Raw genomic sequence first — 25,940 nt, 5'->3', positions numbered from 1 at the left:
GTATAAGGTCTTGTGTGGACATGTGTTTTCATTTCTTTTGGGTGTATCACTGAGAGTGGAATGATTTGGTAATTCTGTTTAAACTTTTGAGGAACTGCCAGACTCTCCAAATTGGCCGCATCATTTTACATTCCCACTAGCAGTATATGATGATTCAAGCATCTCTGTATCCTTACCACCATTTGTTATCTATCTTTTTTATTATAGCCATCCTAGGGGTTTTAGGTAGCATCTCATTGTTATTTTGATTTGCAGTTCCCTGATGGTTGATGTTGGGCATGTTTTCATGTACTTATTGGCCATTTGTATATCTTTGGAGAAATGCCTATTCAGGTCCTTTGCCCATTTTTAAGTTGGATAATTTGTCTTTTTGTTATTGAGTTATGGGAATTCTTTATAGGTATAGTTAAAAGTCCCTTATCAGATGTAATGATGTGCAAAAATGTTCTCCCTTTCTGCCTGTTGCCTTTCACTTTCTTTTTTAGATTTATTTATTTATTTATTTATTTGAGACAGAGAATGAGAGAGAGAGAGCACATGAGAGGGGGGAGAGTCAGAGGCAGAAGCAGGCTCCCTGCCGAGCAGGGAGCCCGATGCGGGACTCGATCCCGGGACTCCAGGATCATGACCTGAGCCGAAGGCAGTCGCTTAACCAACTGAACCACCCAGGCACCTTGCCTTTCACTTTCTTGATGGTGTCTTTTGAAACATATTTTTTATTTTGAATAAGAACAGTTAATTTTTTATTTTGCCAGTTGTCCTTTTGGTGTCATACCTGTAGAGGAGTATACTTCGGATTAAAGTGCTTTACAGAAGATAACCCAGAAAACACTGCTGGTGAAAATCACACAGTGTAGTTTTGAGTATTTAGCTATCTTAGTATATGTCAGCCAATAAGAAAGTTTTATTTTCCTTATTAGTTAATGACTTGGAAGATAGGAAAGCTAACAGATGGTGATTATTTTAAATTTCAGAAATTCTTTTAAGTAGCATCTAAATAAATTACTCAGTACTAGTCTTCTAGCTAATATTTCTACAATTATTTGAAGTTCAAAGATACTTTTATAAATAAATATTTTCCTAAACATCAGGGGCTAACAGGTAGGGTTTGTTCCTAACATCTATCCATTTGTGTGGATTTAAATTATAGTAATAGCTGTATAGTATTGTTATGGATGTAGCATGATTTGCTTATTTTTAGTCTGCTCTACTTTTTTCTTAAATTGAGTTAAATCAATTTAAACCAGTTATCTTGATATACCACATGGTTGTACCAAGGTAGAATGCTGTTTGGTACTGGATTTAAAGAGTCTGTGGACCCTGACAGGAATTAAAATTTTAAATTCTGCAGTAGCTTTTAAAATTCAAATATCATTTTAGCATCTTCCCTATGTTTTCATTAACTATTTAACTTTTTGTGCCCCTTTTTTGTATCGGGTACAGTGCTAGGTTCTGGAGATAACAAGGTAAATAAGATCTGATCCCTGCTAGAGATTTCATAATCTGTATGTAGTGACAAGTTCTGTGAGATATGCATTATGTGCTGTGATGAAAGAGCAATGATTCCTGCTTTTAGTTAAGAAGATGGGATATATGACGTGGTATCTGAACTAAATAGTAGAACAGAAGAAAGAATAATGTATATAGAGTGGACATAGCAGAATCATGACATGTTTGTAACAGAAATAGGCCAGTATGAATAGAGTAGCTTGAGTCTGCCAGGGGTAGGTAAGTTATGAAGGGTCTTTTTTTTTTTTAAAGATTTATTTATTTATTTATTTATTTGAGAGCAAGAGAGAATGGGGGTGGGGAGGGGAGAGGGAGAGAGAGAATCTCAAGCAGAGTCTCTGCTGAGCATGGAGCCAGACATGGGGCTGGATTTCACAACCCTGAGGTCATGACCTGAGCCAAAATCAAGAGTTGGACGGACAGTCAACCACCTGAGCCACCCAGGCACCCCCCAACAAAGGGTCTCAAATCCTTGCTAAGGCTTGTGAATTCAGAAATAGTGGAGAGCCATTGGAGGCTTTGAGCACATGAGGAACATCTGTACTTACAAGCATAACTGATGGCAGTGTGGCAAGTGAATTAGAAAAGAGAAAGACAAGGGGCACCTGGGTGGCTTAGTCAGTGAAGCGTCTGCCTTCGGCTCAGGTCATGATCCTAGGGTCCTGGTCTCGAGCCCCGCATCGGGTTCCCTGCTCAGTGGGGAGCCTGCTTCTCCCTCTCCCTCCGCCCCTCCCCCTGCTTGTGCACCCTCTCTCTCACTCTCTCTCTCAAATGAATAAGTAAAATCTTTTAAATAAAAAAAAAAAGAAAAGAGAAAGACCGGAGTTCTGAAGAACATTGGGAAGGCTGTTTGCAGTAGTCTACATTAGTGGTCTTCAAATCTTTGATTACTCATCCCCATTAGTTAAAATATGTTTGACCATGGACTGAACAATAAATAGATAAATAAATGTATATGCACGCATTTAAAGTTTTTAAATTTATAGAAATGTACCACTATTCTGACATATTATAACTATAGAAAAAGGCAGGAAACAATATTTTGAAATAAACTATTTAAAAATATATTTAATAATTTGAAATTTTCAGGTTCATGTACCAAAACCTGATTGAATATATGCCACGCACTTGGACTGAAATAAGTTGCAACATGCTAAAAATGAATGAATGAGAGTTCCACTGTTGATTCTCTTTTTTTAATTGAAATATAGTTGACATACAATGTTATATTAGTTTTAAGTATACAACATAGTGATTTGACAGCTCTGTATGTTATGCTGTGCTCATCAAGACAAGTGTAGTTAACATCTGCTACCATACAATGTTGCTGCAGTACACTGTTAACTCTTATATGTTGCAGAAGTCCTATTATTCTCTTAGGGTTCCTGGTGCACCATATGTTACATCTGATCATCTTACATGGGCTAAGTGAAGACCTCAGTGTCAATCCATATTCATGAATGTTAATAAATCTTAATTTCTCATTATTAGATGAAAATTAAATGTAAATACTTACTTTTTCCCCTCATACTCTAGCATATCCCATAGCATCTCTGATACGTACTTTTCTGGATTAGAGGTAGTGTTTTCTAAGACTTCACCACCAGCAGTGGCAGTGGGGATGAAGGAAGAGCTTTAGATGTAACATTTAGAAGAATGAATAATTTAGCTGTGGAGGGAAAGGGAAGAGAGAAGAATGGCTTCATCGTTCCTAGTTTGTGCAATAGTGATGGCTTTAAAAGAAATACAGATGGTGAAAGGACCAAGTTTTTTATTTTCTGTTTTGGATATTTGGAGATTGAATTGTATAAGAAACATCAAAGTAGAGAGGTTCAGTAGATTATTGGAAATAAGTGCCTAGAGCTCAGGAAATAAGTCAATTTAGAGATTAAGATTTGAGATGTGTCAGCATATACGTGATAGTTAAAAGCTAGGGAAAGTGAGCAGAATCAAGATAAGAAGATTGAGAATGGATCTCTGGGGATACTGTTGTTTTCAGTTTTGCCAGTGAAGACACTTAGATTGGAAAAGTAGGAGAACCAAAGTATAAGCTGTTTCAGAGAAGGTAAAGAAAGGATCATGATTTTCAAGGATTGATCACAGTGGCAAATGCTAAAAGAAGCCGGGATGTAAAAGCTGAAAAGAGACCATGTCTTTTAAGAAGTCAGTGGTGGCCTAAAGGAGAAGTGTTCTAGAACAGAGCTGTTAGTGTAAGCCAGATTGAGTTAAAAAATGATTTCTCAATCTAAAGTAACCTGTCAGTTATCTGTGAATACTAGAAATGTTTACTCCACTGGATTAGCAAGTGTAGTTATATAAAATTATGAAAGAATTCATACCCGTGTTAAGTGATTATGAAGGTAGTTTTTAATAGAATGCTCTGGTGTACTACAGATTTTATATTATAAACTACTAAAAATTTTATCTAAAGTATAACACCTTTCTTCTGTACTCTGTGTCTTTTAAACTTTATCTTAAACTTTCCCAAAAGTATTCATTGGCTACCTTCTCTGTTACTTATTGAAGAGTTATGAAGATAAATTCAAGGTTGGAAGGATACAAGGAGAGACTGCCAGCCGTTTTAGTTGTGTTTTATAAGCAGCCTCTGGGTGATTTTACCATCTTGTTATACCTTCACGGTCTTCCTTCTTTCTGTCTATACTATAGTGACAGATTAATTTATCGTAGCTGTGAATACTAAACTAATGTGAATAGTCACTTTCAGGGGAAAATATTATTTCATGTCTTCTCGTATCAACTAAAATATTTCCCATTCTTCCTTTTGGGAGCAGAGAATAAGCGATAACTAGAAATAAGATGAAGGTGGGTCTCTATGAGCATATAGAACAATTAATGAAAATAATTTCTTCTTCTTTTTACATTAAAATTTCCCTCTCCTACCATTTTTCTGCTGCATGAGTCAGGTGGTAAAGTGGAACTTACTGAAACCAATATTAAATTTTACTTTACAGTCTGTGCACCAGAGCTTGATGGAGTCAAAAGACTTGGTACCAGAATGTAGGAAGTGGTGGTTGAGGTAAGAGTGGGAAAGGTAGGCTGTAGCTCTTTGTAAAACCTAATGTACTCAGGTTCCATTTTTGTAGTAATCACCAGATATTCTTAAGGATTTTTAAATTCTATCCCAAGGTTCTACAAAAATGCATCATATTATACTCTGCAAGAATTCTTTCCTTCTCAGACCAAGGTCATTAGTCAAAGGAAGCCACTAAAGATTGCCTACAAGTTCTTATCCCCATTTACTCAGATTTTCTTTCTCAAATTGCTTTCCTAAATACTGCTTTAGAAGTTAAAATATTTTGCATATTTTGGTAATTGTAATTTAACTACAGTATACACTTGAATATTGTGCTAAGGGGCGCCTGGGTGGCTTAGTCGGTTAAGCAGCTGCCTTCAGCTCAGGTCGTGATCCCAGGGTCCTGGGATCATCGAGCCCCATGTCGGGCTCCCTGCTCAGTAGGAAGCCTGCTTCTCCCTCTCCCACTCCCCCTGCTTGTGTTCCCTCTCTGTCTCTCTCTCTGTCAAATAAATAAATAAAATCTTTATAAAAAAAAGTGTTGTGCTAAAATTTCTACATTTGAACAAAAGGTCAAAGGATTCTCCCCCATTGTTATAATAAAAAACAACTGCACCTAAGACAAAGACAGTTCCACAGTTGTGACATAGAAAATTCAGTTCACAGTTTATGTTAATTACCAGAATTTAGTCTCTGTATTAATTTACTTTGATACTAATACATTGTGGGGTATCTGTTGTTTGGAAGACTTCAATATTTCAATATAGTCTTGAAGTATATTTGTGAGATAATTATCCTTAAATTTTTATATAAAAATAGTACATATATTTGCTTTTTCCCCCAAAAGTACTTTCACTAATATCCCATATGGTCCCTGTAACAGCCCAGAGACTATTATCCCATTTTTATTGATGAAGGAACTAAAGTCAGAGAGGCAAGGTAACTTTCATAACAACCTAGTGGCAGAGTGGGACTAAAAACTCATGTCTACTTACTTCTCTTCCAGTGCTTATGTTAGCACATGTAAAGGTTTCTCAAATTGACAATTTCCCAATTCAAATTTTCTTCATAATACAGTGAACACCTTTGCTGCTATCACTGAATAGATGACTAGGTAAATTACTATTTTAGAGTTTTTCTTTAGTTCCACATGCCTGCCTGATGAACATTCTAATACATTACCCTTTGTCATGGTATCTTTTGAGGTAACAAGTTAAAATTTGCAGTTCCTTGATTTGTCATTTTCTTAATTTGCATACTGAAGTTTCATTAAAACTCTAAATATAGTGGCGCCTGGGTGGCTCAGTTGTTAAGCATCTGCTTTTGGCTCAGGTCATGATCCCAGAGTCCTGGGATTGGATCGAGCCCTGTATTGGGCTCCCTGCTCCGTGAAAAGCCTGCTTCTCCCTCTCTCACTCCCCCTGCCTGTGTTCCTTCTCTTGCTTTCTCTCTCTCACTGTTAAATAAATTAAAAAAAAAAAAACAAAAAACCTCTAAATATATCAGTTACATCATCTTAGTGAGAGATTAAAGAGACATGATAATAAATGATGGTCCTTAGAAAAGCTGATTCTAACCTATGTTTCCTTTTGAAACAGGTTTTAGCAGTTATGAACTTAAAAGTAATATAATGATAGAATTGCCCAGTGTATATAGAATTCTAACACCATTCTATTAAGGCTCTGAGAGCTTGAGTTCAATGTTTAGTGTAATTATTCATAAAGAAGTTTTTATATCTGATGCCATGATAAAATCTGCAGTGTTTCATTATTTGGTATTCTCCTATTTAAATTTTACTCTTAGAGGGGATTGCAGAGATTATTCATTTCAGCCTTCTGGTTGGCATCTTCTAGTTGGTATCTTCCATGACATAACTGCTGCTTGGGCTGTTCTAGCAAGGGTGAACTTAGGTACTTTATAAGATAGTGTAATCCACTTGTGAATAATTCTGGTGGGAAATTTTTGCTCCAAGTCTAGCTCCTGTATCTTTCCAATTATTTGTGAGTTCTGTCCTAATTCTGTCCTTTCATACAAGGTAGATTTTCTGCTTAGTTCAACAATATGACAGTCCATCAAAATAGCTGGAGGCTTCTATAGTTTTCTTTGAGTCTTTCCTATTCCAGACTTGAAGTCCTTAGTTTGATTTATTTTTACTCATGTTACATGAATTGCTATCAGAAAAAAAAAAATTAGAAAAAAAATTTTCTATCTGGTTATGTTTCATTTTTTTAGGGTCTTAAATTTTTCCAAATTAAACAGAGGACTTCAGAATGTGAAATGACTATATAATATGTGATGGGATGGTTCCATGCTTTATACTGGGCACTTAAATATATGCAACCTAATTTTTTTTAATTTTGAGGAAGCTACATCCCACTATTAGCTCATTCTGGACTCAAGAGTCACCTAAAGCCCCTTTCCACAAAGGCAGTGAGTAAGTTCACATCCTTTAATCTGTTCTTTTTGCAGTTGAGCTTTTTAAACAGAAATGTTTAGATTTTACAATTGTCCCATTATATTTCATCTTCATTGAGTTCATTATTGTAGTGTTTAGTAACATTTAACACACTCATGTGTTTTTAGCATACTAACTGTCTACCAAGTACGTATAATTTGAGGGCTTCTTAACAGGTATTTTATTCTTATTTACTATATGTAGAGCACTAGATATATTTCTTTTGTTTATGGTATTGATAGTTTGGGGGGACCACTTTAGAAGTTTATTCTGATTAAAAGTTCCCGTGAATGTCCTAGTTAACTTAGAAAAAGAAGAGGAACTTGCCCTGCCCCATGTTATAGTATTATAAAACACTTTAGTAATTGTGAAAACATAAAATACTTGTTTAAGAACAGACAGATAGGCCACTGGGACAATATAGAGACTCAAGAGCCAGATTCATTTATATGTTGAGAACTTATAAGATGAAAATGGCATTTGATTTATTTATTTATTTTAACATTGCTCTCAAAGTCATGACTGTGAGATCAAGACCTGAGCCGAGATCATGAGTCGGACACTTAACATGGCATCAGAACTGAGCCACCCAGGCACCCCAAAAAATGGCATTTTAAATTGATCGGTTATGTATAGACTATTTAGTAGATGGTGTGGGACCACTGGCTTACTATATGGTGAAAAATAAAATAGAGTCCTTATATAACACTGTTTATAAAGAAAGACCTCAGATGGATTAATGGCCAAAATAATACAGGTAAAACTATATATAGATAGATAGATATAAAACTATATATAAATAACTATATATAGACAAAACTATAGTTGATAAAACACTTTGTGATTTAGTATTAGGAAAGTAATTCTCTTTTTTTTTTAAGATTGATTTTATTTATTTGAGAGAAAGTTTGAGAGCATGAGCGGAGGGGGAGGGGCGGAGGGAGGCGGACAAACAGACTTCGCACTGAGCAGAGAGCCTGACGCAGGGCTCAAAAGCATGAAACCATGGGGCACCTGGGTGGCTCAGTTGTTAAGCGTCTGCCTTCGGCTCAGGTCATGATCCCAGGGTCCTGGGATCGAGCCCCGCATCGGGCTCCCTGCTCAGCGGGAAGCCTGCTTCTCCCTCTCCCACTCTCCCTGCTTGTGTTCCCTCTCTCGCTGTGTCTCTCTGTCAAATAAATAAGTAAAATCTTAAAAAAAAAAAAAAAAAAAAAAAAAAGGCATGAAACCATAAGGTGAAAAATGATTCATTTGAAGATACAATATTAAGGATTTCAGTTTGATTAATACATAGATATTGTTAACAGGCAGATAACATTTGGAAGATATTTGCAGTAACTAAACCTGTTAATAAATTAATATCTGGACTATCAGGCTATCAGAGAAACTCCTTCAATTCAACAAGAAGACTGGGGCCCCAATAGAAAAATGAGCAAAGGAAACAACAGGGAATTAACAAAAGAAACAGGCACATGAAGGAATGCTCAAATTCATTAGTAATAGAAATCCCAATTAAAATTTTAGTTTTACCTGCTAGGCTAGCAAAAAATGCAAAGTAGAGCTGGATAATACCAAATCTTGTCTGGGATATGGGGAAATAGGAACCTCCAGGAATGTAGATTGTATAGCCACTCTGGAGAGCAGTTTGGCCGTTCTTCATCATTTGGTTGATAAAATTCACTTGGACCTAACAGTTTTGTTCCTGGGCATATAGCCAGAGATTAATTCTCATACAAGTCCATAAAGGGATATAGTAAGAGATACTGCATTGCACCATTGTTTTTGGTGGCTGGCAGTTAAAGTCTGCATTGTTGGGTGAATGGATGGACAACATATGGAGCACTTTGCATCAATCAGAAACAATGAACTAAGTGTCCCACAGAAATATGAATACATTTTAAAAACCTAGTGCCAGGGGCGCCTGGGTGGCTCAGTTGGTTAAGCGACTGCCTTCAGCTCAGGTCATGATCCCAGGGTCCTGGGATCGAGCCCCACATCGGGCTCCCGGCTCCGCGGGAAGCCTGCTTCTCCCTCTCCCTCTCCCCCTGCTTGTGTTCCTGCTCTCGCTGTCTCTGTCTCTGTCAAATAAATAAATAAAATCTTTAAAAAAAAAAAAAAAAAAAAAAAAAAACCTAGTGCCAGAGGATAAAGGTGGGAATATAAGCAAACAGAAGGATGTTCATCAAACACATTAGAAGAAATAACTTATTGGGAAGAAGAAGAGAGCTTAGGAAATGGAGGTGGAAGGAAAGAAGAGAAGTCTCGTACAGATGAATGGTTAAAATAAGCCATGAATCCAGGAGTATGATTAACTTAACTTTTTTTATCTGGGACATAAAAGTTGGGTTTGTACTCATTCGGCAATGATATGTAAATTGGGTTGGAGAAGAAAAGATTAAAGGCATAAAAAACAAGAGACTTAAAATAATCCAGGTACTGGAACATGAGGTTATAATTTAGAATGGTGGTAATTGGGAATAAAAAGTAAAGGACTAATGTGAGAAATACTGCAGAGGTGAGGTCAGCAACTAATTGGATGAAGAGATGAGCCAGGTTTTGAATCTCGGTAAATGGGGAGAGGGAGGCCCCAGTAAAGAGGAGCAACAAATAGGATAACCAGAAAACATGGGGGAGATATGTTGAATTCAGCTTTAGATTCCATTGGAGGTTCTAGCAGTTTATTGAGGTAGATTGTCCACTGGTAGAACATTCATGAAGAATATAATGTGCTAGATATCGAAACAGAACATTTTTTATCCCTAAGTTGTTTTAGCACAGCTATTTTAATCTCCTCCAACCATTTTGATCTTTAGAGTGGTTTGATTGGATTGCCAGGATTTGGTAAGCTTAAAGTTATACCAATTTACTGTTGAGTAAAAATGACAAAATAGTCAAAACATTCTGACAAATTAGATCTGTAAAGTTTCACCTAAGCAACTGGACTTGATGATAATGGCTGCAGAAGAAAATTGTAAATGGCAGAAAATTTTGAAAATTTGTTTTGTATGTAAAAATGGATGTGAGTCAAATCTTTTTTGTAAAATTTACTCTAAAAGAGGCTTAAGCTTGATTTAAATAGTTTCAGCAAAGTGAAATTGAAGAAGAGGAAAAATAGAAATTTTGAGCATGTAGAAAATTGCTCTTAAGTATCAAGTCAGCTCAATTATTTTGTATCAGAGAATGCCTTTTTCTCTCCTTTCTCTCCTCCCTACCCATAGGCTAGAATTGAAAATTTTTTTCCCATTCTTTTAAATGTATTGTAAATTATACCAGTAATATGTAAGTATACTCTCATCATAATATATTTTGATGATGTAGACAAAATAAAAAATTGTTCTTCATTCCTCTCACCAGAGGTAACCACTGTATCTATTTGGTACATATCCTTCTAGATATCTTTCCACTGCTTTTACAAGTAATGTGTGTATAAAAATAAATGTTGAGTTGTGGATATTTTGTATTACTCTCACTACAGTCTAATTTTTTTAATGTAAAAGTCTTGAGTATCTTTCCACGTAAGTATATATTGGACAAAAATGTTTGCTGGGGGAAAACAGGTTTTGGAATATTCTTACTGGCTAGGTAATATTTTAAGGATGGGGAAAGGGGTTGAAAAGGATTGGGGGGGTACAAGTGTGTTTATTGCTCTCAAGAATCTCACAGTCTAGTAGAAGTGAAGTATACAATAATTATAATACAGTGGAGTAAATGTTCTAATAGATATATGTACTAGGTGGTATTTGAGCACAGAGTGAAGAGCATCAAACTCTTTGATAGAGAAGTGCATGTGTCAGGTAGTGCTCAGAGATGGTAAGAGGGATTTAGAATCATTTTCTAAGGATAATATTTTGCAGGTTTACTGAGGCCCAGAATGATTAAGTAATTCACTGGATTCATTCTTTTATGCCTTTTGTGAAATTCATATCCCTTGCCAGAAATCAGTCTTTCTGGTATCCTAAGGTATGGTCCTGAAAGCAATACCTTTATCAGTATGATTGTCTTTTAGAATTTTGGCAGCTTTAAATAGTGCAAGAATTACTTTATTTTGTATTTTGTATTTCATCATGCAAAGGATTATGTGAATCTATTTTTTCCCTTTTTTAGGGAGGTGGTTGACTCAATGGTTCAGCATTTTAAAGTGACTATATTTGGGGACCGTAGACCAGTTTATGATGGAAAAAGAAGCCTTTACACAGCCAATCCACTTCCTGTGGCAACTACTGGGGTAAGATGCATTCCTTTATTGAAAAGCTATTCTTTTGCAATATCTCCCTTTATTTTTTATTTTTATTTATTTACATTTTTCTTTTTTGAGAGAGATTGAGTTGGGGGAAGGGGATCTCAAGCAGGCTCCACACCTATCATGGAGCCTGACACAGGGCTCGATCCCATGACCTTGAGATCCTGACTCAAGCTTAAACCAAGAGTCAGACACTCAACCAACTGAGCCACCCAGGCACCCCACAATATCTCCCTTTAAATGCATTTATTACCATTATATTATAGTCCATATATACATGAGTGTATTATTTATCTTTTTATTTTGAAATAATTTTATTTTTTTCCAGTTTTTTTTTTTAAGATTTTATTTATCTGAGAAGAGAGAGCAGGGGAGAGGGAGGGGCAGAGGGAGAGAAAGAGGGGTAAGCGGACTCCCTGCTCAGCAGGGAGCCTGATGTGAGGCTCAATCCCAGGACCCTGGGATCATGACCTGAGCCAAAGGCAGATGCTTAACCCACTGAGCCACCCAGGCACCCCTTGAAATAATTTTAAACATACCGAAAAGTTGTAAGAATCAAAGAACTCATGTAGACCTTTTACCCAGATTCACTAGTGTTCCTTAACTTTTACCACATTTGTCTTATCATTCTTTCTTTCTTTTGTTGTCTTTATAGATATTTATATAGAGTGAGATACACATACATACTTAATTTTTCCTGAACCATTCAAGAGAAGGTTGCATGTGTCATGCCCTTTAATATCTATTTCCTAAGATCAAGGATAAAAATCATAGTACAATTATCCGCTCTACTAAATTTTTCATTGATATACTTTTATCTAATCAACAACCCGTATTCCAATTTTGTCATTTGTTCCACTGATGACTTTTAGCATTTTTCCCCCTCTAGTACAAAATTCAGTCCAGGTTCATGATTGTATTTAGGTAACACGTCTTTTTTTGTTTTTTTTAAGATTTATTTATTTAGGGGTGCCTGGGTGGCTCAGTCAGTTAAGCGTCTGCCTTCGACTCAGGTCATGATCCCAGGGCCCTGGGATCGAGCCCTGCATCGGGCTCCCTGCTCGGCGGAAAGCCTGCTCCTCCCTCTCCCACTCCCCCTGCTTGTGTTCCTGCTCTCACTAACTCTCTATCTCTCTGTCAAATAAATAAATAAAATCTTTAAAAAAAAAAAAAAAGATTTATTTATTTATTTATTTATTTATTTATTTGAAAGAGAGAGCAAGCACATGAGCAGGGTGGGGAGGGGCAGAGGGAGAGGAAGAGATTCTCAAGCAAATCCCCATCGAGAACGGAGCCCAATGCAGGGCTCACTCCCACAAACCTGAGATCATGACCTGAGCTGAAATCAACAGTCAGATGCTTAACCCACTGAGCCACCCAGGTGCCCCAAGATACCACATCTTTTTAGTCTTCTTTATTCTGGAACAGTTTCCCAGCCTTTTTCTTTTCCTTTCATGACATTAACATGGTAGAAGATTACAGATGAGTTGTTCTGTAGACTGTCCCTCAATCTGGGTTTGTCTGGTTTTCTCTTGATTAGATTCTGATTAAGCATTTTTGGCAGAAATAATTACACAAGTATTCTTTCCTTATCAGTGGATCATATCAGGAGGCATTAATATGTATTTGTTCCATTAATGGTGATATTAAGTTTGATCACTTGGTTAAGGTACCAGCTAGTATCTGCCAGGTTTCTCCTGTGAAGTTTTTCTTTTTTCTCTTTATGTTTGTGAGGAGATTTTATTTTTAATTGTGGTAAAATACACATAACATAAAATTTACCATCTGAGCCATTTTTAATGTACATTTTAGTGGCATGAAGTACATTCACAACCATCACGACTGTCTATCTCCATAACTCTTTTTATCTTATAAAACTGAAACTGTACTCATGAAACACTAAGTCCCCATTTTCCCCTCCCCTCAGCCCCTGGCAGCCACCATTCTACCTTTTGTCTCTATGACTTTGACTACTCTCAGTGCCTCATCTAAGTGGAATCATACAATATTTGTGTTTTTGTGACTTATTTCACTTAGCCTTACGTCCTCAGAATTCATCCATGTTGTTGCATGTGTCAGAATTTCCTTCCTTTTTAAGGCTGAATAATATTCTATTGTGTGTATATACCACATTCTGTTTATCCATACACCTGTTGATGAACACCTTTTGGCTATTACAAATAATGCTGCTGTGAACATGGGTGTACAAATATCTCTTTTAGTTCTTGCTTTCAGTTCTTTTGTGTATAAGTAGTAATTCTATTTTTAACATTTTGAGAAATCACCATACTGTTTTCCACAGTGGTTGTACCATTTTACTTGCACACCAGCAATGCACAGGGGTTCCAAATTCTCTACACCCTTGCCAAAACTTGTTGTTTTCTGGGGGTTTTTTTGATTGTAACCATCCTCATGGGTGTGAGATTATATCTCACTGTGGTTTTGATTTGCATTTCCCTAATGATTAGTGAGTTGAGCATCTTTTCATGAGCTCATTTGTGTACCTTCATCCTTTGCTCATTTTTTAAATTGGGATTAGTTGTTGAGTTTTAGGGATTCTTTATATATTCTTATCAGATACATGATTTGCAAATATTTTCTCACATTTTGTAGGTTGCCTTTTTTTTCACTTTGTTGATCATGTCCTCTGATGCACAGAAGTGTTTTTGGTTTTGTTTTTTGTTGTTTTTTGAGTAGGCTCCACACCCAGGGTGGGGCCCAACATGGGGCTTGAACTGACGACCTTGACTGAGATCAAGACCTGAGCTGAGCTTAAGAACTGGATGCTTAACCTACTGAGCCACCTAGGCGCCCCTAAAAAGTTTTTAATTTTGATGTGGGAAATACTTTTTTTTTTCTTAAGATTTTAAAAATTTGTTTATTTTAGAGAGAGAGTGCGAGCCAGGGGGTGGGAGGCAGAGGGAGAGAGAAAATCTCAAGCACACTCCCTGCTGAGCAGGGCACCCTATTTATGCAGGCTCAGTCTCATCACCCTGAGATCATGACCCCAGCCGAGATCAAGAAGAGTTGGTCACTTAATCAACTGAGCCACCCAGGCTCCCGGATATAGGAGATACTTTAAGGATCCTGTTTCTCATTAGATTTTTAAGTAATTGATGCTTCTTGCTTGGAAGGATTATTACTATGTAGTAATGGTGATTTTCTAATTCTGTCATTCCTTCTACATTTATTAGTTGGTATTGACTGTAACGGAGAGCATTTTCTTTTCCCTAATTTATTTATCCTTATTTATTTCACTGCCCCAGTTGTCCCAGATTTGGCCATTGGGAGCCCCTTTAAGCTGGTTCCTGTTTCCTTTTTACACTACACACTTTTTTTGAGTACTTCCTTACTTTCTGGCACAAGATGATCCAGGCTCCTTTTATGTTTTCCCTGCTGCAGCCATGCAACTGGCCCTTTCTCAAAGGAGCCATGGTGTCTTTTAGTTGGGGGATGCAACTTAGAAACCAAAATCTGGGTATGTATTCATGCTGCTGGGGTATAGGTGTTTCTAAAATGGACAGAGATCGGAAATAAAAATATATAAATAAGCAAATAAAAGAGACAATATATAATAAATATTACGTGTCATGAAGTGAACCTACCATAATAAGTATCCTACACAAGTACTACTTACTGTGTAATATACTATATATATATATAGGAAATCATGAGTTCAAACTGATCCTTTAAGTTTCAGTTTATCCCCCCAGGATTCTTCCTCTACTCCCCACATTGCATATTTGTATCTTCCTTCTTTTTTGAACCTCAAAACATCACTGCCTTTATTCATTTGTTCAATTTATAAAACATTTATAAAATCCTTTCAGAATTGCTATACCATACCACCCGCCTCTCCTCCACACCCCCAATTGAGAATATATTCAGTATACCGTGTTCAAGAGTTCCTTGCATTAATATTTTCTTTTTTCCCCTTTTTTCAGTGTGGTTAGGTTATTCATTTGAAACACATTTGGTTTCATTTGATTTTGTTTATATTTTAATTTTTTCACTTCATCCTTCTTGATTTTATTTTTAATTTTTTAACTGATAAAACTTTATTTAAAAAAAAAAAACTTTATTTAATATGGTTCCAGAAATCAAAACTATACTGAAAAATATACTCAGTATTGTTATTCCTCCTTTATTTCTTCCAGTCTGTTTCTTCCCATCCTTTGAAAGTAACCAGTTTGTTTCTGGTTCATGCTTCTTGTGTTTCCTTTTGCAGAAATAAGATAAATGTATATTTTCCCATTTTCTCCTTTTTCACACAAAAGATGGCATACTATTTGTAATCTTGTGTACTTTGCTTTTTTTTGCTTAACAGTATAACGGAGATTATTGATTTAGCATTGAGGTTGGTTTTTTATATTTCCTCTGTTTTTTCTTAAATATCTTTTAAAAATAATTGTACTTATCTTTTTCAACTTATCAATTATTTCCCCATCAACAGGTAGATTTAGATGTTACTTTACCTGGGGAAGGTGGAAAAGATCGACCTTTCAAGGTGTCGATTAAATTTGTCTCTCGGGTGAGTTGGCACCTACTACACGAAGTACTGACAGGACGGACCTTGCCTGAGCCACTGGAATTAGACAAGCCAATCAGCACTAATCCTGTCCATGCCGTTGATGTGGTGCTACGACATCTGCCCTCCATGAAGTGGGTGCTTCTGGCTTTCTTTCCTTTTTAGATTTTCAGTGTGAAGGCTTTCTTCCCAAGAGTGGGTTGTGCAAGCCTCCTTTGATTAACCTTCACATGTTGTATGTTTTGATTACTTCATTTAAAGAATAGCATGCATAAAAGTTCATTGACAGAAGAAGTAAGTTACAGAAAAAATTCTGATTTTTGAAAGTGAATGCACATCATTAAGGTAGCTATTCTAGTGTGGATACCTTTTAGAAAAATGTCCAACCTTTATCTTAGAAGCTGTAAATCTTGAATAACTGACATATTTAGTTAAGTCCCCTTGTTCTAAAGGTAATTTCATTGTTTATACAATAATATCAATTTGTGTTGAAATTGCTACTCTTTTAATCACACTATCACCTCACAAGTGTATGTTTGTATTTGTGTGCCTCTATAGGATCAGTGTGTCTTTTTAAAGAAAAATATATTTTGGAAACACATTTATAGAAATAGCATTTCAATCAATATTTATTTACTCTTTAGCATTTCCTAAGGTTGGAACTGGTGTTTCTTTTCATCTGTTTCTAAGAAAGTATTTTAAATAAAATTTATTCTTAACCAAACTAACATTAGTTTAAGGATGATAGAATTTCAGTAAAGGATGCTGATGGGTTTTGTTTTGGTTTTGGTTTTCATTTAGAATGGCTGCTTTCTGCTTTCACAAATTTGGAAAATATTTAGTTTCATATATTCCTAATGATAAGCATCATTAGGATAAATTAAGTTTATGTGCTCTAGACTCACCTATTCTGCAGATTTAAATACCTGTATGGGAAGGAAAGGACTGAACATGACATTTTAATTTTTGTAGATATACACCTGTGGGGCGTTCCTTTTTCTCAGCTCCAGAAGGATATGACCACCCCCTGGGAGGGGGCAGGGAAGTATGGTTTGGATTCCATCAATCTGTTCGACCTGCCATGTGGAAAATGATGCTTAATATTGATGGTAAGGGAACTAAAACCGTATTCTGTAGTGGGTAGTTGATTCCTGTATTGCACGCATGCATCTGTGCATGTGTGTGTGTATGTGTGCAGTTTATATATAATTATATGTACTGGTGTCTTGGAAGTAATATTTGGACACATATTAAGACAGAGTTGAAAAACCTTTGTGTTTTTATTACATTTTGTTTAGAAAGCCTTTACAGAGAAGTTGTCCTGGAATGCTACTGAGCATGAAGTAAGCACATTAAAGCATATATAAAAGCCTTGAGATGATTATCTGAACAATCTCACTTTTGTCCTTTTAACTCTTAAGTCAGTATTTCATTATGAAATGTTTTAAAGGAAAAGTAGTCTGTTGGTCATGGTGACCCCAGGTGTTAAACCTACTACTGATGCTTATAGTGGTGTTAATTGCATTCTCATTTTTGGCTCATAAATATTTTTGAGCATATATAAAAGTAGGGAGAATAGTATGATAAACTGCCACCTGTGTGCAAACTGTCAAGAATTTTCCACCTTTCCTTAAACTTTCTACATTTACTCCTCTAAGTCAAATCCCAGATAGCAAGTTATTTTGTCTCTACTACTATAGTATGTACCTCTAAAAAAAAATGGGTGTTTTCTTACACAGTCATAATGCCATTATCGTATTTAAGAAAATTTTGTATAAGATCCACGTATCATGTTTGGCTGATAATGTCTTTTAAACAGTAGTCCCATTTCCTTCTTCTTGTTTTGTTTTGTCTTTAATGCCATTGACTGGTTAGAGAAACTCTGCCACTTGTCTTGAAGAATATTCAAAAATCCACATTTGTCTTTTGTTCTTGTGGTGTCATTACCTTATTGCTCTGTCCCCTGTATTTCCTGAAAATGAAAGTTGGCCCTAGAAGTTTGATTCAATTCTGGTTCAGAATACTTCATACATACTTCATATTGTATCATATTAGGAGGCACAGTATCTAGGGGTTCCAATTTTAGTGATACTAAGATTGTTCTGTAGGTTTAGAGATCAGTAGGCCTGATCTCTCCATTGTAAATCTCCCAGTCAACCTTTCAATTACTAATAATCCATTCAGTAATCATTTGTTTCACTAGCGATTACCAAGTGGTATTTTTTCTAATTCTGTATTTATTAGTCTTTGATAGCTTTTTTGCTTTCTGACACAGGAGGATATTTCAGGCTCGTCTTATATTTCCTACCCTATACCTGGAATCAGCCATTCCTTCAGGGATCCCTAGATCTTTCCAGATCACTACATAGTTTCTGCATTGTTTTCAGTTGCTTCTGCTATTGTGGAAATGTCACCAAGGAGCTATATCTCAGAAGTCCTCTTTTGATGTACACGAGGGCTGTTTTCTTTCCCATTTCAGAACATCGTTTCCTATATATGTAGATGTATCTTTAGGATAGATTTCAGGAGGGAAGATTAATGGGTCAAGGGCAAACGTATTTGTAATTTTGACCATTATTGGCAGATTGTCCTCTGTAGAGGTTCTAAATATTGTGCATCAGTGAATGAGACTACCTGTTTTGTTGCCACTAGAAATGTCAAGCTCTAGATTCTATTAATTGGATTTGCAAGAAATCATTTCCTCATGTACTTTTATTTTGCATTTGGCCATATTTTCACATGTGTAAGGGTCACCTTATTTCTTTTTTTTATTAGCTGTTTGTTTATGTCTTTTGCCCTTTTTTTCTGTTGGATTTTCAGGTTTCTCATTTACTGAGAGCTTTCTAAATTAAGGAGATTAGCCCCTTGTGTTAGGAATTGCATTTATCCCTGATTATTTGTCTTTTAACCTTTGGTACAGTCTTGTTTTTGTATTTTGCCATGTAGAAATTTGTGTCTTTGGGGGTGGGGCGATGGTAAATACATATACACAAACACTTTAATGTAGTAGCCAATCGTTTCTTTTATGACTTGCAATATCTTATAGAGCTAGTCTCAAATTTCTCTTCAGGCTTTTCTAGGCTATTCTTATTTATTTTACCATGTAAGCTGTAGAAACACCAGTGGGTGTGGGAGGATGGGCTGTTATTTTTATTGAAATCTCATTACATTTATAAATTGTTAGGACAGGGCGCCTGGGTGGCTCAGTTGGTTAAGCGACTGCCTTCGGCTCAGGTCATGATCCTGGAGTCCCAGGATCGAGTCCGGCATCGGGCTCCCTGCTCGGCAGGGAGTCTGCTTCTCCCTCTGACCCTCCTCCCTCTCATGCTCTCTGTATCTCATTCTCTCTGTCTCAAATAAATAAAAAAAAAATCTTAAAAAAAATAATAAAAAATAAATAAATAAATTGTTAGGACAGATTGGCATCTTTAAGATACTGAGTCTTTCTGTCCAAGAAAACACTGTACCTTTCTATTGGTGCAAGATTACTTTTGTTTCCTTCAGGAGTGTTTTAAAGTTTTCCTCATGTAAAAGTTGCACATATTTTGCACATATTTCCCCCCCCCCTTTTTTTTTTGCTATGAAATGGATTTATAGATTCTAACTGGTTATTGTTTACATACATAAAGGCCTTTGACTTCTGTATACCTTTTTCTCTCTGCCTTACTGAATTCCATTTTTTTTATTCTTATGTTAATCCCCATACATTACATCATTAGTTTTAGATGTAGTGTTCCATGATTCATTGTTTGTGCATAACACCCAGTGCTCCATGCAGAATGTGCCCTCCTCAATACCCACCACCAGGCTAACCCATCCTCCCACCCCTGAATTCCATTTTTGTTTATAGTAGTTATTCAAGTGATTTTCTTGGCATTTCTAGGTTATAATCATTTCATCTACAGATAGTGATAGGTTTACCTCTTCCTTTGGATTTTTATACTTTTGATTTTTTTCTTATCAGATTATATTGACTAATTAGTGTTAAGCAGTAGTGATTAGTGGGCATCCTCTTTTTATTCCTTACCATAGAAAGGAATGCTTCCAATGTTTCTACATTAAGAATGATATATACATATATGTATGTATATGTATAAGAGCGTCTATTGATTCCTATTTTATTAAGTACTTTTAATTAAGAAAGGATGTTGAATTTTGTCAGATTTCTTTTTAGGAACAGTGGAGCTAATGATACGATATTTCTTGTCTTTTTAACAAACATTGAACCAGACTTGTGTTTCTGGATTCTTTTCATGTGATACTGTATTCTGTTTGCTAATATTTTACTTTTTTAATCAAAATGCAAAAGTAAGTTTAATCTGATCTGTAATCTTTTTTTGTGTAATCTTTTTCAAGTTTTGAATTAATCTTTTATCTCATAAAAAATTTGGAAGTTTTCATTTTCTAAGATGTACAAGTTTTTAAATTAGCTCTTTTAAGATTTGGTAGAATTCTATAAAATCTTGTGGAATGGTGTGTTTTGTTATGCTTGATTGGTAGTAGCTCTTAGAAAACTTCCATTTATTTTGTGAAAATCAATTTGTTTAGGCTCAGTTTGGGGTTCAATTTTGGTAGGTTACATCTTATTAGAAAATTATTTTATCTGTATTTGATTTTTTAGAGAGTTTTACATAGTTTCTTATTTTTTGAAATTGTGTCTACTTCTCTGGTGGCCCCACCATTTCTTATTTTGTGTATTTGTGTTTTGTCCGTTTTACTCTTGAGAGACAGTAGTTTAAATAACTGGTTTCAACACCCTCTCCCCCAAGCCACCTGGCAAAATAGCTTTTGAAACTTTTTTTTTTTAGCTCTCTGTTTTCTAAATTCTTAATTTCTGCTTTTAGCTTTATAAATGTTTTCCTCTACTTTTTTCTACTTTGTTACTTTAGTTGTTTTTCTGACTTTTTGAGCTATATTAGTAATTCATTTACTTTCATTTTTTTAATGATGAAATTATTTAAAACAATGAATTTTCTTCTGATCACTATTTTAGCTACATCCGAAAGCCTCTAATATGTAGAAGTTTTATTATTGTCTAGAAACACCACAAATTTCATTTGTATTTTCCCTCTTCTCCAAATGATGATTCTGAGAGACTTTTTAAATTTTCAGATTGAAGATCTTTTTATTTTCTAATTTTATTATAAATTTCTAGTTTTGTGGGTTGTTAATCAGAGAAGATGGCTTGTATTTCTCCTTTTAAAATTTGTTGAGGTATATTTTGTAGTCTAGGGGTGCCTGGGTGGCTCATTGGGTTAAGTGTCCCAACTCTTGGTTTCAGATCAGGTCATGATCTCAGGGTCATGAGATTGAGCCCTGCATCAGGCTCCGTACTCAGTGCAGAGTCAGCTTGAGACTCTTTCCCTCTGCCCCCCCCCCCCCCTTTGCTCCTTCCCCTGCTCACAGGTGCATGAGCTCTCTCTCTCTCAGGAAGGATTTGTTGAGGTGTGTTCTGTAGTCTAATACATAGTCAATTTTTGTGAAAGTTCGATAGCTATTTGAAAATACATACATTCAGGGTGCCTGGGTGGCTCAGTCGTTAAGCGTCTGCCTTCGGCTCAGGTCATGATCCCAGGGTCCTGGGATCGAGCCCCGCATCGGGCTCCCTGCTCCACGGGAAGCCTGCTTCTCCCTCTCCCACTCCCCTTGCTTGTGTTCCCTCTCTCACTGTGTTTCTCTCTGTCAAATAAATAAAATCTTTAACAAAAAAAAAAAAAGAAAGAAAGAAAATACATACATTCAATTATTAGGGTAGAGTTAAATGAATTTTCATCAGTGCTTACCATTTTGGTTATGTTGTTTTAGATAATTTCTGAGTTATTTTTGTTTACTTGTTCTCTCAGACTGGGAGAAAAATTTTTGAATTCTATTATTATTGTGTTTCTCCTAATATCTCCTGTGATTTCTACTTTCTTAATGTTGCTGCTATATTATTAAGGGCTTATATATACCTGTTTTCTTCATTGTGAATTGTACCCTTTACAATGATAAAGTGACTTTCTTTTTATACTTTGAGCTAAAAGTCTGCATAATCTAATGAAAGGATTACAATCCATGTATTTGTGAACCTTATCCTATCTGTTAACTTTTCCTTTCCTTTACCTTTTTTAATACTTTGTGAATCACAGATCTGTCTTGGAGACTGCATAGAATGGTTTTGCTTTGTGGGTCAGTCTAAAGCTTTTTTTCTGTTAATGGATGAGTTAAGCTGGATAGATAGGAAGGACATACATGCTTGGTCTTAGTTATGTCACATCATTTTATATTTTCTGATTATATGTGTTCTTGAAACTTCCAAGTGGTCTGTGTGCTTTTTAAATAATAGTTTTGATATTAAGAAGGGTTATTTTTCCCACTAGTGGTAAACCTTTATACTTACACCTTCATATAATACTCCTGTTTCTTTTTTTTTTTTAACTAATTTTTTTTTTTTTGAAGTGTTGACACACAATGTTACATTAGTTTCAGGTGTACAACATGGTGATTGGACAAGTTTGTATAATATGCTATGCTAACCACTCATCTTTCTCTCTTTTTTTTTTTTTTTAGATTTTATTTATTTGAGAGAGAGAGAGAGATAGTGAGAGAGAGCACAAGTGAGGAGGAGAGGGAGAAGCAGGCTCCCCGCAGAGCAGGGAGCCCAGTGCGGGGCTCGATCCCAGGACCCTGGGATCATGACCTGAGCAGAAAGCAGACGCTTAACCAACTGAGCCACCCAGGCGCCCCTCTTTCTCTCTTTTAAAGCAGTGTCTTTTTTCCTTAATAAGTAACAATTATATTAGCTTTTTTCTTTTCCTTTCCTTGTTTCTTCCCTCCTTTACTAATTAGTTTTAGCAAATATACCATTATTTTATTGTTCTTTATAATTTTAAGCTTTTACTATTTGACTTTCAACATTGACTCCTATCTATTACTATAAGGTACAGTCAGTGAGTTTATTCTACTTTTTGTTTTCCACTATTATTGATTTATTTGTATATATTATTATTCCTACATTGTTAGGAATTGTTGCATTCCATTCTGTCACCCGTATATCCATTTGCTTTCATCTCAAATCTACAGTTAAGTATACTTGTGCTGTCAGTCCTTTTGCTGAAATTTTTCCTGTCATCTGTTGGTTGCAGTTTGTCCTCAGTTGTTTCTTTTGTGTGTGTGTGTGTGTGTCTGTGGCTGTGTCTGTGTTTTGTAGTAGTTTATTTTTTTATTTAAATTCAATTAGCCAACATGTAGTACATCATTAGTTTTTGATGTACTGTCAAGTGATTCATTAGTTGTGTATAATACCCAGTGCTCATCAGATCACATGCCCTCCTTAATGCCCATCACCCAGTTACCCCATCCCTCCACCCCTCCCTTCCGCAACCCTCAGTTTGTTTCCCAGAGTCAGGAGTCTCTCGTGGTTTGTCTACCTCTCTGATTTCTTCCCATTCAGTTTTCCCTCCCTTCCCCTATGGTTCTCTGCTCTATTCCTTGTATTCCACATATGAGAGAAACCATATGACAATTGTCTTTCTCTGATTGACTTATTTCACTTAGCATAATACCCTCCAGTTCCAGGGGCACCTGGGTGGCTCAGTCGGTTAAGCGTCTGCCTTCGGCTCAGGTCATGATCCCGGGGTCCTGGGATCGAGCCCCACATTGGGCTCCCTGCTCAGCGGGGAGCCTGCTTCTCCCTCTGCCTCTGCCTGCAGCTCTCTCTGCTTGTGCTCTCTGTCTGACAAATAAATAAATAAAACATTAAAAAATAATAATAATATCCTCCATTTGCATCCATGTCAATGCAAATGGTAGGTATTCATCCTTTCTGATGGCTGAGTAATATTCCATTATATATATGAACCACATCTTTATTCATTCATCTGTTGAAGGACATCTTGGCTTCTTCCACAGTTTGGCTATTGTGGACATTGCTGCCAAGAACATTGAGGTGCGTGTGCCCCTTCTTTTCACTACATCTATATCTTTGGGGTAAATACCCAGTAGTGCAATTGCTGGGTCATAGGGTAGCTCTATTTTTAACTTCTTGAGGCACCTCCATACTGTTTTCCAGAGTGGCTGTACCAGCTTGCATTCCCACCAACAGTGTAAGAGGGTTCCCCTTTCTCCACATCCTCACTAACATTTGTTGTTCCCTGTCTTGTTAATTTAGTTGTTTCTTCAAGAAGAGAAGGGCTCATGAATAAGAGCTAAGTGTTAACATACTGAAAACCATTTACTTAAAGCCTTACTCCTGAAGTATTATTTGTCTAAGACATAAAATTATTGACTTACACTTTCTTGAATATCTTCTAAGTATTTGTCTCCTGTCTTCTGATAATGATGTTCAGTAGAGAAGTAGGATATCAGCTTGATTTTCTTTCCCCTAGAAGGGACCTGCTTTTTTTGTCTGGTTGCTAAAATTATTTTTTACACTTACTTCACTGGATTTTTTCGTCGGTGTTGACCATTCTAGGTCAATTTTCAAAGGAATCCCTTTGAAAATGTAGGTTCAAGTCTTTTTTTTTTTTATTTTTTAATTTTCTTTTAAAACATTACTATTTTGTTTGCTTCTTACTGTGCCTTTTGTAGTGTAATTTTTACCATGTGCTTACATTTTTCAACTTTTAAAAATCTTTTTTTTCCATTTCTTTCATGAGTCAGAGCTGCAATACTTTTGTTTTTACTTCTTCCTCTTGACTTGCTGTCTCTTCCCTAAGTTCTTGATTTCTGCTCTGAAGTTTTCTTTCTTTTATTTTTAATGTTTGTTTGTTTAAGTAATTACTACACCCAACGTAGGGCCCAAACTCACAACCCCAAGATCAAGAGTCCCATGCTTTTCTGACTGAGCCAGCCAGCCGCCCTTCTGAGATTTTCCTAATAGCTGTTTTAAGAATTTTTTAATTCATGGGGCACCTGAGTGGCTCAGTCAGTTAAGTTACCGACTCTTGATTCAGCTCAGATCATGAACTCAGGGTCCTGAGATTGAGCCCTACATCAGGCTCCCTGCTCTGTGGGGCGTCTGCTTAAGGATTCTCTCTCCCTCTCCTTCTGTGCGCTGCCTACCCCCGCACTATTTGCACGTATGCTCACATGTGCATTCTCGCTCTCAAAATAAATAAATTTAAAAAAAGAGAGAGAGTTTTTGAATTCATGTTAAAAAGTAATGTTATGGTTTTCATCTACTTTGTGATAATTTTTTGTTGAATTTTCCTTGTCAGGGATGTTGTACTGTTTTACCTTTTTTATGGTGTCTTTATGCGGATACTTAGCACTTTTTTGTTATTCATATTTGAATGAGATGAGCTTTCCCAAACCACCTGTTGGAAGATTCTGGAGTGGGGAGAAGAGGAACAGGACATTAGGAGCAAAGTGGTTTCCCAGGTTTCTCTGTTCAAGGCCTCTGTCCTCTGTTCTGATGGATTATTTCTTCAAAATATAGCTACATCTCCTTTGCCTCTTAGTAATGTACATATATATGAGGTGTGAGCTACTAGCCACCAGGTCCTTACTAGTTTCTGCTACCAACGGATACAACTCCTGCCTTTTAAACTGCCTGCTTCAAATGTTAACAGAATTTTTGAAGGGTATACAGGAGTTCTTTGTGGTGTTCTGTGAACTTTTCTGTAAGTTTGAAATTATAGATGAAAAGGGCATGCCTTGCTTTTAAAGGAGTACTAGTGTCTGAGATCTGTCACTTCTAGACCACCCTCCACTCATTCTCATGGCACTTTCTATACCTCATTTTTCTACTTTCTTCTGAGATTCCCCCAGTCAGTCTCAGTTCTAAATATTGCAGTTCCCAGTTAGGATAGGACTCTCTCTTTCTGGAAGTGAAAATTTGCTATTCCCTTTCTAGGCTCTTTTCATATTTCTTGTCTTCTCCCTTGTATAGGTTCTACCAGTCCCAAGTACTTTGGGCCATATTCATTTATAATTTGGTATTTCAGTTTTTTACTGTCTCCTGGGTTCACCAGATATGTAGAGGGGTTTTCTTTTCTTTTTAAAGACATTCTCTTTGTTGTTCTATATTGGGTTCTAGAAGGAAAATGGGAAAATTTGGAAGTAAATTGCTATTTTCTTACTGGAATTTAAAGTCTAGCTTTGGATATTATTAAATAATTTCTAAATAACCCATTGGTCATATAAATTGCAAAGAAAATTTTAAATATTTTGAACTTAATGATAATGAAAATAA

At 36.1% G+C, this 25,940-nt stretch overlaps 1 protein-coding gene across 2 annotated transcripts in view; it reads left to right on the top strand.

Annotated features, from left to right (window-relative positions):
* The window catches only part of LOC118019694 (protein argonaute-3-like), a 127,582-nt gene that overhangs the window by 33,744 nt on the left and 67,898 nt on the right, over positions 1-25,940 (top strand). For both annotated transcript variants that reach the window (XM_035019108.1, XM_035019109.1), the window contains exons 3-5: positions 11,103-11,223; positions 15,692-15,900; positions 16,739-16,875. In XM_035019108.1, the coding sequence (XP_034874999.1) occupies positions 11,103-11,223; positions 15,692-15,900; positions 16,739-16,875 (467 nt within the window). The remainder of the gene's footprint in view (positions 1-11,102; positions 11,224-15,691; positions 15,901-16,738; positions 16,876-25,940) is intronic.

This window comes from Mirounga leonina, unplaced genomic scaffold (assembly GCF_011800145.1).
Source record: "Mirounga leonina isolate KUSES-001 unplaced genomic scaffold, KU_Mleo_1.0 Mir_173, whole genome shotgun sequence".
In the NCBI taxonomy this organism is placed as follows: domain Eukaryota; kingdom Metazoa; phylum Chordata; class Mammalia; order Carnivora; family Phocidae; genus Mirounga; species Mirounga leonina.
Note: the sequence above shows the minus strand (reverse complement) of the source record. Positions and strands in the feature narration are given on the sequence as shown.